Source organism: Asterias rubens, chromosome 7 (genome assembly GCF_902459465.1).
Source record: "Asterias rubens chromosome 7, eAstRub1.3, whole genome shotgun sequence".
NCBI classification, from domain to species: Eukaryota; Metazoa; Echinodermata; class Asteroidea; order Forcipulatida; family Asteriidae; genus Asterias; species Asterias rubens.
In genome coordinates this window covers 7,989,265-8,007,480 of record NC_047068.1, presented here as the reverse complement: position 1 = coordinate 8,007,480, position 18,216 = coordinate 7,989,265, and the positions used below count along the sequence as shown (strand labels likewise).

General features: G+C 37.5%; 1 protein-coding gene and 1 long non-coding RNA gene across 2 annotated transcripts; both read right to left on the bottom strand.

The window, feature by feature from the left end:
• Positions 1 to 475: 475 nt before the first annotated feature.
• LOC117293107 (RNA-binding protein with serine-rich domain 1-like) lies at positions 476 to 6,926 on the bottom strand. Its single transcript, XM_033775325.1, has 6 exons — positions 6,843 to 6,926; positions 5,138 to 5,254; positions 4,405 to 4,623; positions 3,580 to 3,821; positions 1,951 to 2,092; positions 476 to 1,513 (listed from the first exon to the last, which is right to left on the bottom strand). Coding segments are annotated over exons 1-6 (831 nt in total). The 5' UTR covers positions 6,845 to 6,926; the 3' UTR covers positions 476 to 1,404.
• A 5,857-nt stretch (positions 6,927 to 12,783) lies between these two features.
• On the bottom strand, positions 12,784 to 17,554 carry LOC117293066. The gene is made up of 3 exons (XR_004519353.1): positions 16,982 to 17,554; positions 16,517 to 16,666; positions 12,784 to 15,694 (listed from the first exon to the last, which is right to left on the bottom strand). It is a non-coding gene; the product is annotated as an uncharacterized LOC117293066 (long non-coding RNA).
• Positions 17,555 to 18,216: the final 662 nt, after the last annotated feature.

Sequence of the window (18,216 nt, the reverse complement as noted above, 5' to 3'; positions counted from 1 at the left end):
TTCAACTAAAATGCAAGGCTTACCCCCTTGTGATTTTATGTTTTAAGCCTAATTTCAACAAAAATGCGAGGCTAACCCCTTGTGATTTTATCTGTTTTTAGCCTATTTTCAACAAAAATGCAAGGCTAACCCCCTTGTGATTTTATTCGTTTTAAGCCCAATTTCAACAAAAATGCAAGGCTTACCCCTTGTGATTTTATCTGTTTATAGCCTATTTTCAACAAAAATGCAAGGCTTACTTACCCCTCGCGATTTTATCTATTTTTAGCCCAATTTCAACAAAAATGCAAGGCTTACCCCCTGGTGATTTTATCAATTGTTAGCAAAATTTCAACAAAAAATGATTTTATCTGTTTTTAGCCCAAGACAGGGACTCAACCCACACTCTGCTGAAACACCACACTTGACCACTTTCCATCACAGGTTTAAGTAAGGTGTGCAAGAATGGTGGAATAATTCACACGCAATTGATTGATTCAATTATGAATAGTAGTTGTTTTAATTTTTTTTTCAATGACATCTATATATGGTTTTGGAACAGTTCAATTGTTTTAATCCTATGTAAACGTAGTTGTATACAATCAAATTAACCTGGGAAAATTTCATTTCAAAATGGTCGCGTTTTTGAGATATCGAAACTCCAAAGTGAATGTGTCCACGTTCTAAGAAGCATTACTGTGGTATTGCTTCATATTTTCAAAAAGTGTATATGTTTTTCCATAACTGTAGTACTTTGAAGTGAATTATTTCTCAACTATTCACAGCTGCTGTATTTCTTACCATGTAAGTTTGTATTGGCATTAATTTTTAGAGTCATGACCAAACTAATGCAGACTCTTAAGTCCTCGTTTGACACGATTAAAAGCAAGTTTTTGTGTGTGAAAACAACCCTTTCATTATTTGACAATGCCCCAACTTAAGCTAAAAAATTATTAACACAATGAAGAATAAAAACAAAAAACTTGTACTGAAGTATTTACAATTACAACAAAAGATACATTACTAACAAAGAAAAAAAGAGAACTACAAGCCTAAGTCCACACTTGATCTTCAAAGCACTTAGTCCGTGAACAGTGAACGGAGGATTGAAGCTGGCGAAGCAATCAGCTTTCCAAGAAATGCCAACAGATCCTTAATCTTACAAAATATTAATAAGAAGTACCATCAGAAGCAAGTATTCTTCAAAACTGGGCTTCATGTTTCAGACATGTCTGGCTTTAGTCTCCGTGTTGGACCAAACTGTGGCTCCACACAACGGCATAATCAGCAAGTCACAGAGAGCCATGTACGCCTCAAAAAGTTTTTAAAGACGACTACTTTGTGTACCACTGGTTAAAGGATTTCCATCAGCCACGAGTGGTACAACTACGAGATGAATCAAGATATGGGTGAAGTCTGTCTTTATTAGCGAGAGGAGCTGGAGCTTGAGCGGCTGTGACGTCTTCGTCTTACAGGTGAACGGGATCTTGATCTTGAGCGAGGTCTTGGGGAGCGCTTCCTTGGAGGGGGTGGCCTGCAACAAAATAAAAGAATTTGTCTTCAACATTTTTATTTGAAACAAAATAATGATTTCTTCCAGATGAAGTTATTTAACCTGAACGTCTCCAGTACTGAGGGTACAGTGCTAACACACAGCAGGGCAAGTGTTATACACAAATTACCATGAATGTCTTCAGTTTTGAACGTTAATTGTTACGCGCTGTCTCCGGTAAGTTTTCGTTACATTCTTCTTCCATGCATTCCACAATGTAGAATATACTATCGAAGGGTTCAATTATTATATTAAAAAAGTTTACCATGGAATATTGAAATGCATTTGTATGAAGAATAAAAAGTCAAACGGATCAAGGCAACCATCCTTGAATCTCAGGATTTGCGATTTTTACACAAAAGAACTTTGGGGAATTATATATCTTAGCATGAAAAAGAGAAAGAAATCAATTTCAGTACCTTCTCCTATTCCTGTCGTCTCTGAATCTAGGTGGAGATCTTCTCCATGGGTTCATCCCCCCTCGGTTCGGTGAGCGCCGCATTATGCGGGGCCTAGGAGCCAAGACGTAGGCGGCTGTCACCTCCTGACCATCAATTTGTCCTGAAAATTAAAAAATAACCCAACAATTTTATTCCTTTATACCCCGCTGGTAGTGAAACTAAAGGGATCCTCAAAAATGAAAAATGGCCCAATCAATACAAGAAAGCCATGTAGAAATTGCGACTTTAAGAAGACACAAACATGTGGGAAACCCATGTAAAAAGGGCAGAGTGAAACACCCAATCCACAGGCAAAGGGTCAGGTTCGAAGGAGACTTGAACCAGGGTCCACAGAAGAGAACTGCATGAACAGATTGCACTATGGTCCCTTAATAATTGCAGAAACTGGAGCAGTGGCAAAAAAACGAGCCACTGAATTTCTAGGAAGGCATGTGTAAAAAGGGAAAAAAAAAAGGAAAACTTTCCTCTTGGTCTGGAGATAAAGCTCTCTGTATTTACAGGATGTTGTATTTTATAGGATTACACACTCTACAACATTTGTATGGGGAATCTGAATTTTTTGTCAGAACAAGTCATAACTGAAATCATGAAAAAAAAATGGGGGTTTTAAAAAAAGAAAAATTGTCGCGAGCGTGACTTGAACCAACAACCTCCGAATTATAAACCTGCGCTCTACCAACAGAACTATCCAAACCTGTGTGGGCGGTCTTAAGCTTGGGCGATATCGATTTATTTTATTCACGATATATCGCCGACATTATATTGCGATATTCGATATAATCGCGATTAATTAAATTTGACATCATCAGTCTTCAAACTCCAAGTGAAAGTTGTAGAAGAGACAGTCACAGCATAAGAGGGGTGTTCTAATGACCTATTCTTCTGGTTTTACTCCAAACCTATGGGGTGCAAGATGTCTCAGCTAGCAAATACATTGCGATATTTAATCGATAACGCGATAATATCGCGATATATCGCGATTATCGCGATATATCGCGATACATCGCGATATATCGATATTTCAATTCAAACCAAATCCATCCGATATCGCAATTGTTTCCAAATTAATATCGCGATATTCGATAATATCGTGATATCGCCCAAGCTTAGGCGGTCTCCCTATTAGTTAATATCTTTGTTAGAGTGACAGTCAGAGGCAAATAACCTCAAGTCAGTTTCGCTTGTGGCTAAAAAAACGAAGCCATATCATAGCCCTGTTGTTAAAGGGTCTATGTAACTTTTGTATGACAAAAAACACAATGTCCACAGATTTACACTAAACTTACACAGTTTGAAGATAATAATAGTAGAAAGCTTCCCTGAAAATATTACGTGCTGAGGTGCTGTAGTTTTTGGGAAATGAGTAAAACAATGTCATGAAAATAATTTTCGTCTCATGAGACGAAAATTATTTAAATCATTTACAAACGTATTTTCATGACATTGTTTTTCTCATTTCTCAAAAACTACAGCACCTCAGTAATTAATATTTGAAGGGAAGCTTTCCACTTTCATTATCTTCAAACCCTGTAAGTTTAATGTAAATCTGTGGACATTTTAAAAAGGTACCCAAATCATTTAACCTACCTCCGTCCATATGTCTCAATGCCTTCTCGGCATCGTCATGTTTCTGGAAGTCAATGTACGCAAAGCTGCGGTTCAGGTGTGAATTGGTGCGGTCGCAGGGTAGGTCTACCGTCTTGACTACGCCGTAGTTTGAGAAGATCTCCATCAGGTGGTCCTTGTTGACGTTGCGCGTCAGACGCCCGATGTGAAGCTTAGATGGCTTGGGAGAGGGGCTCCGTTTACGCCGACGTGGTGACTTGGATCTGGATAATGATTTAGTAAAGACGGAAATATTTAGGTCATGTAGTCTTTGATTTCATCTGAATGTTGGTTTCTAATAATGCTTTTGTTTCTTTTAAAATCCTCCAACCTTGTCATTACCAAAAATTTAAAAAAAAACGCCATCATAGGACTATACAGCTCAGTTGGTAAGGTGGCAACACACTTACTAGTCCGGAGGTCATTTGTTTCAAATCCTGCTCTCGTAAAATATTCTTTGCTCACCCCCAAATTATTTCAAGTCTACCCAGTTAGTTTCACTCGTTTGTATACTACTTGACATTTGATTCTGAGAATATGTTAAGTCATTTTTGTCACCCTTGCCATCCCAAGGTGTTGTCGAATCATCCTTCAGCAAAGCCTTGCATCCATAATAATAACAATAATAATAACAGTATTTATAAAGTGCCAAATTGCCATGGCCGCCTCATTCTTAATATGTAATGAGGGCACACTTCTGGAGTCACAGCCATCACCTGTTCTTTTTCAATCGCTGCTCTCCTACACTTCTGCCACTCTTTGTCTAAGACCTATCGTTTACCATCTTGTTCTTCTCTCCACACTCACCTTGTCCGACTCTTTCTCTCCCTCCCTTTCCTGTCTTCCTTTCCTTTCTTCTCCGAGCTCTTCCTCTGTCCGCTCTTACGACTGATGGAGCTTGAGCTGCTACTCCCGCTGCTGCTACTGCTGGATCGCGAGGATCTACTGCTGGACCGCGAAGATCTACTGCTTGATGACCCACTTGAGGATGACCCACTGGAACTAGAACGACTTCTAGAACTGGAGCTGATATATACAAACAGTTTGTTTTATTAATAAAAGGCGTGATATTTAGTCCTTGGGAAAAAAAGTAGTGACATTTTCTTCAGAACAAGGGCTGATATAATGTGTGGTGAAGGCTTTAATAAACTTGTCAGGTTATTTAACAACAATTTTGAAGTTTTTTTCTGATCGAAAACAAAACCCTCAGAAAGCAGACCAAAGGGACTTTTTTTATTGTATTAGTATTATTACAGTAGGCAGGATATAATGCTCGCTTCATTTAAATTGAGTAGGGTTTCCAGCTGTAACTGTTGAATTAAATTTATATTTTGTAATGCCCTAGTTCCTGAGGAAACTAGGATTAAAGGTTATTTAGGAACATTAAGAAAACAAGCATGGTCGACACAAAAATCACAATCTGAAAGTCGTTTGTTCATTGTCAAAAGCTTTAACGTTTCTCCCTTATCTCTTTGTTGCACCTGCAACCGATTTCATCAAAGAAATATGTACAAGAAATTTGTCTGATTTTATAACAAACCTGTCTGAACTACTGCCGGAGCTAGCTGAGGCTGAGCCTCCTCGATTCTTCCTGCTTCGTCCTTTATCTCGACGATCACTACGTCCTCTGCTGCGACTGCGACTTTTACTTCGAGGCCTAATATTGGAAAAGCAAATAAAAGACATCATGAACAAAGTGGTATTACTATTTAGTAAGCCTAGCAATTTCCAATTCCCCTGCAAGTTCAAGTAGGGTAAAGGTTGTTATGGTCCTTAAAGGCAGTGGACACTATTGGTATTTACTCAAAATAATTACTATCATAAACCTTTCTTGATTACGAGTAATGGGGAGAGGTTGATAGTAAAAGACATTGTGAGAGACGACTCCCTCTGAAGTGACGTAGTTTTCGAGAAAGAAATAATTTTCCACAAAATTTGATTTTGAGACCTCAGTTTTAGAATTTTAGGTCTCTAGATCAAGCATCTGAAAGCACACAACTTCGTGTGACCATGTTGCGACAAGGGTGATTTTTTCATTCATTAATATATCTCACAACTTCGACGGCCGATTGAGGTCAAATTTTCACAGGTTTGTTATTTTATGCATATATGTTGAGGTACACCAACTGTGATAACTAGTCATTGACAATTACCAATAGTGTCCAGTGTCTTTAAGCAATTATTGTTAAGCACTAGGCTAATTCTTGGTGCTTTAGGTAAGCAGGTAGCCCCGCCTCAAGTCTATGACAGTTGATATGACGGGTTAATATCCAGAGTTTGCTAACCAATGGCATTAAAGATTCTGCCCCCCCCCCCCCCGCCCCCAAATGCATAGCATTTTTTGCTAAATAAATCACAGAGCAAGGATCAATAAATATTGGAATGTCGGCAGAACAAAATTATGTATCCGGCCACCACTTTTCGATTTATTTTGAATACCACAAAAAAAAGGAAAATCTCAAGAGTAAATTTAAATACTAATTTATTTCTTAACAAATGAAAAATGATAACACTGGTTACGGACATTTTTCCTAAACTAGCAAGTGTCAGAAAACCGTCCGTACCCTGCCAACACTTTTTCATAAATTGTATTTAAAAAAAAAGGATATCTCATTTATTATTGAGTAAACTAAATATAAAAAAGTGGTTGGGAAACTTTTCCAAATAGAATTTAATTTTAAGTTGTACTCAATCAAAATAAGATATTCCTTTTTCTAAACATTGGTGACAAAATGTGGCGGATGTCGCTAGCAGGATTTCAAAATGTTGTTGTCCCCCTAGCTGGAATGAAGTGGTTGTTGATTGTTGGCATTTTGTATAGGTTGATTGTTGATGAAGGACGAAATTACCCCAGCCGCCCCCACTTCGGCCTGACCAGTGCCATCACTCAAATAGGTCAGTTTACATCATTTTTCCTTGAAACATGAGGCTTTTAACTACCTAATAGGACAAACAATTGTTCCTCTGTCATCTTAAAAAACAAAACAGGATTGCTTACACTACGGTGACCTAGGAAGAAGAATTACCGAATTTTCACGAAATGGGTTAAACTATTTTTAATGGATGATCATTATTTTTTTACTAGAAAGTACATGAACTTTACAAGCTTAATACGATGAACGAACACAAAAATACCTCATTCTACCCACCCAAAATTAATAGCTAAGTGGTGAAGTTAAAAGTAAAAGGCTTGTGCAGCAAATAAAAAGAAGGATGGCGAGGTAAAATGTGGATTATGTACTCACATGATTACGCGGTTCCGAAGGTAAAATTGGCGTCAATCTACTGTGCATCAAGTAGTCTGTGTACCAATATAAACAACCACTACGTTTGCACGATGTTGAGACTGGGAACCAGTCTCTGCAGCTCCAGTGCCCTATTAATTATGGAAGATAGAACCCATGCAGTTAAAGGCGGTGGAAGTTTGGTCTCCCATCCCTTCGAATTTTATCGAATTTTTGAATTATGTATAATTAAGAGTAACAATTTTTTTCACAAGTCTGAAGAAACATATCAATGAGCACACTCAGAGGTTCAATTAGATTAATTAGTTGCATAATTGGTGAGTAATTAGCCGCCACAATTAAGACCTCATCATCCAGACCATAACTAGCTGCTAAAAACTTGCACTCACCCCCACACCCCCAACCCCCATTACACCTATATAGGCTCACTTAATTTGGGAGGAAGCTAAATTGGTCCACCAATTAATACATAATTAGCCGCTAGATTACTAATGCCAATTTTTACCATACATTAGCGGTACAACAATACTTACTATTGTGACTGCATGCACCGGCCGTTAAGTCAATGTACCCTTCATGATGCATAACAAGTGGAATTTTATTCCATAATCTGATAGACCATGGAGGAATAGACCAAGCCACTTGGCACACTTAATTTTGGAGGGCTCGGTATCCAAGTTAAACACACAACTACCTAATTTTTTTTTATTGAAAGGCAGTCAATGAAAATCAAAGAAGTCTGATGTTTTGTTTTCATAGATGTCTTCCTTATTATCCCAGTCTGAAATTTGGTAGAAAGGGGCCTAATAATAATTAGCCTAGCCCAAAAGATTGCACTATTTAGCTAATTACAGCTAATTTTCATTTGAAAAGTAGTCATTCAAAATTTATGAATTATAAATTTGTTTTATTAATAAACAGGTTCCTTCAATTCAATTCAATTCAATTCATCTTTAATGGTCCTACCATGGAGGAAAATTTCTTTGCATACTACAGTTACAAATGCAACACACAAAATAGTTACACACAATCATAATATTACTACTGCTAATAAATTAGATAACTTATCAATAAACCACATAATAACCCACAATGAATCAAATGAACCAATTGAACAGCTAATTTGTGGTCTGCTTTCGTGTAAGTTTTTACGTACACTTGAAAGTTAATCGAATGCACGCAATAAATAGGCCCGTGTGCAATTTTACTCCACAAAATATACCTTATTTTCATTAGAAAAGTAGTTTTATAATTAAAAACTATGACATTTTTGTTCATGAAAGGCTATCATCCCAAACCACAATTTGGGAGCACAAATAAAATGGCTTTACTATTTAAAACAAAATCACTACTCCTGGTGGTACAGAGACTCTCATATAAATACATTTTACATCCATACAAAATCTTTCTTTCAAATAAAAAGTCAAAATGTGGTCTTTAACATAATAATGTATATTTAGTAGGATTTGAAACTTTGCATGGTGGAAGTAAGATATAGAAAAGTTTGCGGTAACACCATGTAATAACAATCTCTAAATGAGTAGGGGTGGTTCTGAAAAGAACCGTTGGATTAACTCGACGTTTCGATCAGTATGCTCTGATCGTCTTCTGGAGAATGCTGGACTCTGATGCTGCATGCTGCTTAAGTACTGGGCGGTGGATCAGCGGTGATGCATATTTAAATGTATATCTAAAGAACTGTGTACTTGAATCAATCTGTGCATGCCTGTTACATTGAGGCATTGGCCTGTTGGCCCATGGCCCTATTTCATAAAGCATGTTAAAGTACTCACAGAAAACTGCTAAGTACAGAAATATCTAATCAGCTATAGGATATCATAAACAGAATACCTTACTGTGATTGGTGTACCCCACTCAATTTGTGCTTAGCACACATTTTTGCTAACCAAAACTGTCTGCTTAACAGCTAAATTGAGCCCCAGGCCTGACTTTTGTGCCCATACCTCCAAAGGCTTTGAGATTTCCCAATAGACTTTAGATGTTCCAATGGCAGTGCCCCTCTCAAAGTTGAAATGAATTCCAGGCCTATCAGAGGTAGCTCTCATGTTGAAGAGAGACCTACCCCAGGCAGAGAAAACAACACTAAGAAATAATTAAAATAAATAAATGTATATACTTGGTCTAGCTGTTGTACAGAATCATTACTTCAGATAAACTGCAGTAAATAAACACACCATTGATTTTGAGCACGAGTAGACAAATTTGGTCTCATAAATGATTGTTTACGATTGTTAAAGGCGTTGTGCATATTGAATAGAGGTTGGTGCTCGGGGTAAGTGTTAGTAATGAAATATAAATGATATTGGTGTGGTTAAGTGGGGGGTTAAGCTCAGTGTTAGTGTTGTTAGGAGTAGTGGGCTTGGTTTCACAAAACACCAAGATTCATCTGTAGTAAATTTTTACTATGATAAGTAGTGACATCACACTCTGCTTAGCAACTAAGATTAATAGGATAAATCTTAGCTCTTTGTGAAACAAAGCCCCGGTGATGTGATTGTGGCTATGGTGTTCGCACTGTGTTACAACAGACCTTTACCCGCAAATTTCTTTATGTAATTATTTTCTGTCTACTTGTGCTCAAGTGTACACTTTGAAATTTCCCACACATCTTTGACTCGTACTTTATGCACGGTGTGAATGTGCCTACATGCATGTGTGTAGAGGGAGGGCCTAGAACACTTCCAGTTGGTTTTTGAAATCTTACAAAATTAACCAAATGACCTAAAGTTTTACCTTGATGATGGGTCAAAGGAACGGGGTCCAATTTCATAAAGCCTGTAACCACTGCAAAAACTTGCTAAGCACAGGTTACCAGCCAAAAGACCATGAAGTTCACATTGTTGTGACTGGTGCCCTACCCATTTTTTGCTTAGCAAAGAAGTTTGCTCAGCAGTATTTTCTGCTTTTAAAACAGCTTTATAAAATTGGGCCCAGCCCAAAGGCCAGCTGGGGCAAGTGTTTGTCCGCTGTCTACCCCTCATCAAAGAAATTATTCTACAACATTATTTAATATTCATGAGAAATAATTCTAAGAAAAATTTAATGACTTTGAATTTAATCAAAGACAAGCTCAAAATTCTAAACACTGGTCACCTTAGTTAACTAGTTTTGTAACATGATGTTACAGCTTTTGTTATCTGAAGATGTATTATTAAGGAATATTAAGTTAATTCTCCAGTTGCAAAAGTTTTGCTTATATTTCGGTTAAACAAATTTTGATTTTCTGAAGAAAAAAGCTGTACCATTTTTAAAGTTCTATTCCTATAACCAATGTGAATCCATCAAAATCCAAAGGGTTTGGACTGAATTGAATTAATCTTATTCTGTATAATAAACCAACAATGCTTGGCATGAGGCAAGGTTTGCCAATTTCATTAAACCAACTTGGCCCAACTTCAAAAAGTTAGCAACAATTTTAATACCACAGTTACCACAGCTGCGACTGGTACCCAAGGCATTTTTTACTTAGCCAAGAAATTTGCCGAGCAGATTTTTCTGCTTAACAGTTCTATGAAATTGGGCCCTGACGTAATAATTGTACATTGGAGGAGTTTGATGGATTCAAGAAAAGCCCTGAATAAATGTTAAACTAAGACCGAGTTAGTGGCTGCGGATGCAGCTGTGACTTGATCAGCGTGTTAAGCATGATGAAGCCCATAGCAACAGTCACATCCACTCTGCAGTCACAAACTCTGCACTCGGCCTAAGAATAAGATGGTCCTCTTCTTGAGTGTCTTTATACAGTAAGGTGCCGCCATTGTCCAGCTAAGTGTTTCAGTAATGTTAACGTGTGAGGAACCATATGGCTAGACTTGACACAGTCTTACTTCAGATGGTGGCTGTCCAAAAGTTGTTGCAGCCTCAACATCCCTCCGATGGTTAAACTTCAGTGAGTCATATAGTTAGACTTGACATAATCCTTCAGTTAGTGGCACACCGTCCAAAAAAGCGTTCATCCTCGCATCCTTGTAGCAGCAAGTCATTTGGCTAGACTTGACACATTTCTTCAGCTTGTGGCACACCGTCCAAGAAGCATTGGTAAGCATGAATATTCATACGCCATTGCAACGGTTGAAATTATGGCATATAGTCATCTCGCTCTAGACTTGACAAAGTTATTCAGATGGTGGAACATCGTCGCGTTGCTTAGCCTCTCCCTCTGTCACTCCGACAGAACAAAGAGTCATCTGGCTAAACTTGTCGCAGTTCCAGCTCATGGCACAAAGTCTCACGTGCGTTGGCCTCTACGCCACTTGAACTGCAGTTGAACATGGTAGTGGAGAGTCATCTGGCTAGACTTGATGCAGTCCTTCCTTATCCAATAAGCATTGATGAACCTTATGCATGCCATCTCCAAGGTCTTTGTCTCAATCTGTGGAAGGAAATAAAAATGTAAGAGAAAGTAGTATATAGACTGAATGCTATGTGCAAGAAAATTCTCCTCCAGCTCAGTTTAGTTCTTCAACTCATCCAACATGAGCACAATTTTGTCTATGAGGTTGTTATAAATCTTTTTATGAAAACTCTTGACCTTGTTTTTTTTCCAGTGAAGTTTTGGTACCACTTGTTGGTTGTAAGGTGTTTACTGCAGACTAGAGGATGGCCAGAATAATGTGATTTCAAAGCTTCAACTCAAAGTTTTGCCAAATTTGTGGGATGAACCTTCTCTTAAAGGAAGGATTTGAAACTTTGTATATGGTGGGAGTTTAATCAGGTGAGGTTTGCAGTAGCAGCACGTGTAAATCTCTATAGAGTAGTGTTGGTTCTTAAAAGAACTGGTGTTGCCAACTAGACGTTTTGATCAGTATGCTCTGACCGTCTTCAGGCGAATACTTGACTCAGTTGCTAGAAAAAATTTGATTGATTTTATTCAAACTTACTAAGTTGTTTAACCTCGAGTCTTTGCATCTGTACCTTCCAACAGTTGACATCACAACATGTAGTAGCCACGCCACAGGAGAATGTAGCCTTCACTCTAGGTGCTCACAGTCCCACATGGTACCCCTCCAACGATGCTCATCCCAAGCTCCTGATGTAGTCCAAAGACTCCCTCAACTGAGGAAATAGAAAAGTAGACCCAGACCAATCTGTCATCATGCGTTCATACATTTCTGCGATAAATTGCAAGAAGAGATGACTTCCGTTGCTCCAGGAATTGTTGCAGTTTTGGGAAATGTACAAAACACAATTGTTTTAGAGCAACTTTTTCATTCTCAATTTTTTTTTCTTTTATTAATAAAAGGTTTTCTTGATGGTTTATGGTTTGCTGGTTGGATGTTGAAACTATCTCAAACAATGCTTGTATTTTAGTTTTACTTGTTGCTTCCGTCTTGTTCAGAGATTAGTTTGCAAGATTCAAAAACTGTTTTTGATTCAAAAAATATCAAAGATAAACTGATGTTTAGATTTGTTCATAATACTCAAAATTTCTTGAAAAAATTCTCTTTACCAACAACTTGTAAAACTCGACACATCACCAAACCTTTTGCATGACCCCAGTCCTTGTTGGTAGACGCACCTCAACACAGTTTAGAATGCAGGCACACAAATCTCTTCGTCATCTTCAGGGAAGAAATAATGATCTGCTCTCTGTAAGAAAAACTTAAATCTAGAAAGGTTAGCATCTTGGGGTCACATCAGTAAGCCTGATTCAAACTTCCTTGGAATGGGAATGCGATACAAGTTTTTACGTCACAAATTTGCAGTGAATAATTCGGAAGAGTTGGACTGCAACTTTCTGCGAAAAATTCATAGCGAAAAATTCATAGCAAAAAACAGGGCTATGACTTAAAAATTGTATCCCATTCGCATGGACCTCTCTTCATAGGGAAACTTTACCTTTGAAGGGAAAGATTATTTGTCACCCAACTTCACACATACTTTACCTTTGCTGCAGACACCCGACTTCATTGACAACCCCCCCCCCCCCCCCGACCTCGGTCCTTAGTATCAGAAACGCCAAAAGGAGTTTTCAGCTCAATTTCTTGGTTTCAACACTCGATCACGTGTATGCGTGATCGAGTGTTGAAACCAAGAAATTGCATCCATTTGGGAAGAGCATCATACTGTGGAAGACAAAATAAAAAGATTGAAGATTGGTGAGAGGCTGAAAAAGGTTAGAAGCCGTTTGGGAGGAAAACGTTTGTTAGCCGCTGTAGAGAAAACGTTGGTTAGACGCTGTTGAGAAAACGTTGGTTAGACGCTGTGAAGAACGTTAGCGTTCCTTTATACTTACGGATACTTAACCTTTGATGTTAAACTTCACCTTTGCTGCAACCCCTGACCTCATTGACCTCCGGCTCACTCACCATCAGGGACATCAGAGAGAGAGACTTCACCATCCACTCAAAGTCTGTGACAGCATAGTTCTTAGTTTTGATTCAAGACAGTATATTTTATTTGTTTAAGGACAGTTATTTTTACTATCCTTAAAATATGTCACTGAGAAGGAAATGAGATAGAGCAACTTGAATCAAGACTAAGTACTAGACCAGTCACACCTTATACTTAACCTGTACCAGTAGACCTGCTTAAAGAGTAGAGAGTTAGTCTTATTTCTAGGCCTTTCTGTCTTACCATTCATACAACCACATGGAAGTCTTGTCTCTAGGCCTTTCTGTCTTACCATTCATACATACCACTTGGAAATCTTGTTTCTTTGGAAGGTTTGCTCCTTTCCCCGGCTTATTCTCTTTCTCTTTTACTCTCTGGTCTTGAGTTGTTTCTTTTCTTCCCACCACTTTTTTATGCCGTGTTTTTTCTTTTTCGCAGTGCTTACAAATTATTGATTTATTATGAGTAACATAAGTATTTTTAAAGAGCCCTTTTGACCCAATTCGCCTGATGTCATCATCGGAATAATCTTGAACGCGCCATACTGGTGGGCAATGTCACTCTGTGCACTATTCAGTGAAGTGCGAATTTTCGGCGACGCGGCGTTAACACGTAAACCTATTGAACACCAAAATGGTGACCGTGCTGAGACGCTGTGTGTGACATGCGTGCGAGGGATCAATAGGAACAATGAAACACGATTGCGTTTCAGGACTACAACTTTCGAAAAATACTTGTGTTTGAAACAAGTTTTTCAAAGTTTTTATTTTATTTTAACTTTAATCTTATAAGGAAGGTATACAGTAATTTTGTTCATTTATTGTTTTTACTTAATTTCACAATTATTACGTCTTTTATCTCGGTTGAAATGTCTACTTTCAGAATTGATTTAATGCTGATATTAAGAGCATTTAAATGTTAACTTATCTTGTATAAATTTCACATTTAAATCTCCTAAATCAAACATCAAATTCTCAAATCGATTTTCTTTAAGTTAAACTTTGTGATGAATTGGAAGGGTTACAGCTATATTTACTTTACTAACTTTAAATTTTAAAAACTGTTTTGCTAAGTGTAAAATGTCTGCATTCAGAATTGATGGAATGCGGTCATTAGGCATGTTTAAATATTAATTTAGTTGTTCTAAATTATATATTTAATACTCCTAAATCAAGCATTGACCATCAAATGAATGGTGATTAGACTTGAGTATTTGACTGCATGTCATATTAGATTACTTCTGAAATACTTATGTTTTAAGTTTTTTGCTTACAGTAAATGTGCTGTACCAAAGGGTGAAGTACCCCCAAACAAAAAAATAATTAATAATAATAATAAATAAAAATAAAAATGAGGAAGAAATAAATAAATTTAAAAAAAAATCGCTCTATCATCAAAATATTATGAATTTAAGTTGGATTTTGCATCCTTTGTCTATTTAAAAATTATGACAATTGTAAATAAACATGACAACTGATGACTCGAAGTATCAAACCCGACAGAAATTTCCAGTAAGACTAGTCTCCTAAATTAAAAAGCATCATTGGCTTCGACCAATATGCATCAAGAAATACCAAGAAACTCTGAAGTCACCTTGAAAGCTGCACAAGCAAGGACAACATCAACAAGATCGCAGAACATTTTTGGAGGGGAGGGGTGGTACGAGGGGTGGGACTCTGCAAGAGAACGGGTTAGAGCTCCTCTTACACTTCGATGTCTTCACCTTGTCTTGATCTTGAAAGGACAACTTGCATTTTCCGACCTCCAATATTGCATTCCAATAAAAAAACATTTTTTTTCCATTTTTTTTTGTTGTGAAAAGTCAAAATTTTGAGTACATTTTTTTTCTCGCATTATTTTGGGTAAAAAGTCAAATGTAAAAAAAAACATTTCTCACTCTTTTTTTTAGGTGAAAAGTCAAGTCAAGTTTTTCCATTTTTATATTGCAAGTTGCTCAAGTGTGGGGGAGGGGGAGGGGAAGGGTAGTAAGTAAAAAATGAAACTTAAACTTCTGACTGTTATTAATGCACATCTTATACATTATTGTCAATGAAGATTGAGGGATAACAACTAGTTTTTGACGGTTCATGGGTGAAAACCTGATTTGCATTCTGTGCCTCTTTTGCAAAATAATTTTTCCCATTGTTTTTCTAAAGGGGAGGGGATGTAGGCGACATTTTAGTGTTGACACATAGCTTGGTCTGTTTTATACTTTTGAAACTTTACTTGGATTTGTTCTCTTCTCTTCCAGTAGCTTTGACTCTGTAGTGTTTTTGAGTATGGCAATTAAGGCCATAAAGTCATTTTATAAATTTCTATCAAAGAGGAGCATATTGCACTTGAGCAAGCTTGAAAAGTGGAGGTCGGATTTTGCCAAGTTTTCCTTACCTGAATCCGGCGTTGACTCCAGCGGTGACTCCAGCGGTGACTCCACCGTTCGTCCACTAACCACAAATCCATCGACATCAGCTATCTGGTCTCACAGTTGTTCAAAGCACCTATAAAGGGACAGGAAAAAGAAAAGAAAAAAGTTAACAAAATATTTAAAAATTGTTCCCTCCTAACAAATATAACATTTTGACAGAACAAAATACATCATTTAAGGAAACAAAATAATATTTGAGGGAATACCATTTTGTTTTTAATTAAAGGCCCTATTTATAGGGGACTTTAATAAATGTTTTTACCCTGAGGGAACAAAATAATTGAATAATTTTGGACAGAACAAAATGAAAGAATTTTCCGAAATTTCATTTACTATCACCACTTTTCACTAATTTTCACAACAAAATAATATCTCATTTGAGTTGAATTAGATACTTCAAAACAAATGGAAAAGTGGTGGCAAGATAGGAACATTTTTCCGAACCAAAAACAAAATTTTTAAGAACAATAGTATTTTAAAGGCAGTGTACACTATTGGTAATTGTCAAAGACTAGCCTTCACAGTTAGTGTATCTCAACATGTGCATAAAACAACAAACCTGTGAAAATTTGAGCTAAATCGGTCATCGAACTTGCGAGGTAATAATGAAAGAAAAAAACACCCTTGTCACACGAAGGTGTGTGCGTTTAGATGGTTGATTTCGAGACCTCAAGTTCTAAACCTGAGGTCTCGAAATCAAATTCGTGGAAAATTACTTCTTCCTCGAAAACTATGGCACTTCAGAGGGAGCCGTTTCTCACATTGTTTTATACCATCAACCTCTCCCCATTACTCGTCACCAAGAAAGGTTTTATGCTAATAAATATGTTGAGTAATTACCAATAGTGTCCACTGCCTTTAAGGGAATTATTGTTATATTTTGATCTTGTTTTACCTGTCCACAGTACCAATGTTCCCTCTTTCTGCAACCCAAACGAAACAGTCCTCTCAGTTTCGCCTCAGAGCTGGGCGGGTCTCCACCTCGTTGTTCCCCCGTCTCGGTCCACCGAGCGCAGCGCTGCTTTCCCGGTCATTTTCACCGACGCTGTTGACAAAACCAATTAAACCCGTAAATTTTTAATTCTTAATTCAATACACTTTATTTCCAAATCCAAAAAATTAAACAAAACAATAAGCAGTGAATAAAGAACGGAAAATAAACTGTCGGCTGTGTGCTGTGAGGGGCTTTAACACTCTTTTTTTCGTGCAGACTATCATATACAAATGCTGTCAAGTCGTTAACTCCGGGCAGTTTTAAAGTCCAAAAGGTGCTTCAAAAGACGAATGCAGTCACGTTAAAAAAAAATCAATTATACTTTTCTATGTTTGGTAAAATGTATGCTCCAAAAATTAGCCTTACCTAAAGATGTCGGTGGGGGTATCAGCAGGACTAGTGCGTTCAGTTTTAGCCATGAAATTTTCTTTTGCAGTAGGTAAGAGTGACACGAAATCGAGCTAGCTACGGCCACTCGCAAATCTCGACACAGAAATTGCTTTAAAACTAAAAGTCTCTGTAGTCGAAACTATATAAACTTCAAGGAACTCATAGTAATGTACTGAAGGGTTCATTTGAGAATTTTGCTTCAAATAATGTGCTGCAGTTTTGACTGACTCAAAAGTTGTTCTCTGTCCTGGGAAAGGCGTGGCTTGCTTGGCAAAACGCACATGGTCCACGTGCCTCACACAACACACAAGGTTCATATACCGGTAGCTTTCTTCAAATTGTTTTGACCAAGTTTTGCTGAAGAATGTCAAAATAAAGTGATTCTAAATAGTGCAACAGCATGTGCTGAAATAATTACTGAATGCACATGACCGGTTTTGGTAAGAAATTTGCTATTTTTTGCAAGTAAAGTTCATCAGAAAACGGCGAAGTCCAAGTCCCACGTTGAGTTGAGAAGAACGACGGCTGCCATGATGCTCTCCAGTCCACTACGCGATAGGCGAATGATGTGCAGTAATTTTCCACAACCAGTCTTCGGAAAGCGAGCGCAAAAATAGCTCATTTGCATAAAATTGTACAATGAAGATTCTTCAATGGAGTGAGATTCCAAATAAAACCCCAGTTACAGGAATGTCAAGAACAGGTGTGCGTTAACAATGTCAATCCCGAATCGAATGGCAAAGCGAGAACAAAGAAATGGCCACGTTTTTTTTTTGTCAAAATGAAGTAAAATAAGCTCACTTCGGGAATAAAGGTTTCAATCTGGATTAGGCCTAATTGGTTTTGGGGTGTTTTTGTGCGGGGCGGGGTGGGGTGGGGGGGGGGGTATAGGATAGTGAATTTATTTGGGGTTTTGTTCACTCATCTATTCACTGAAAATGGGTTTCCAAGTTATTGTTACAATTCTTTCTAGAAAACTACTTCAGGAGCTGCTCTTCACAATGTTTTATACCATCAACCTCTCCCCATTACTCGTAATCAAGAAAGGTTTTATGATAATAATTATTTTGAGTAATTATGCCATAGTTTAATTGGTTGGGCTGTGAAGCAATTTTATTGGGGCGCCTGTGGATTGTGTTGTGTTTCCTGATATAAGGAAGACAGTGATGAATAATAAAACTAATATTTCATAACTTTTTAAAAGGCATTGG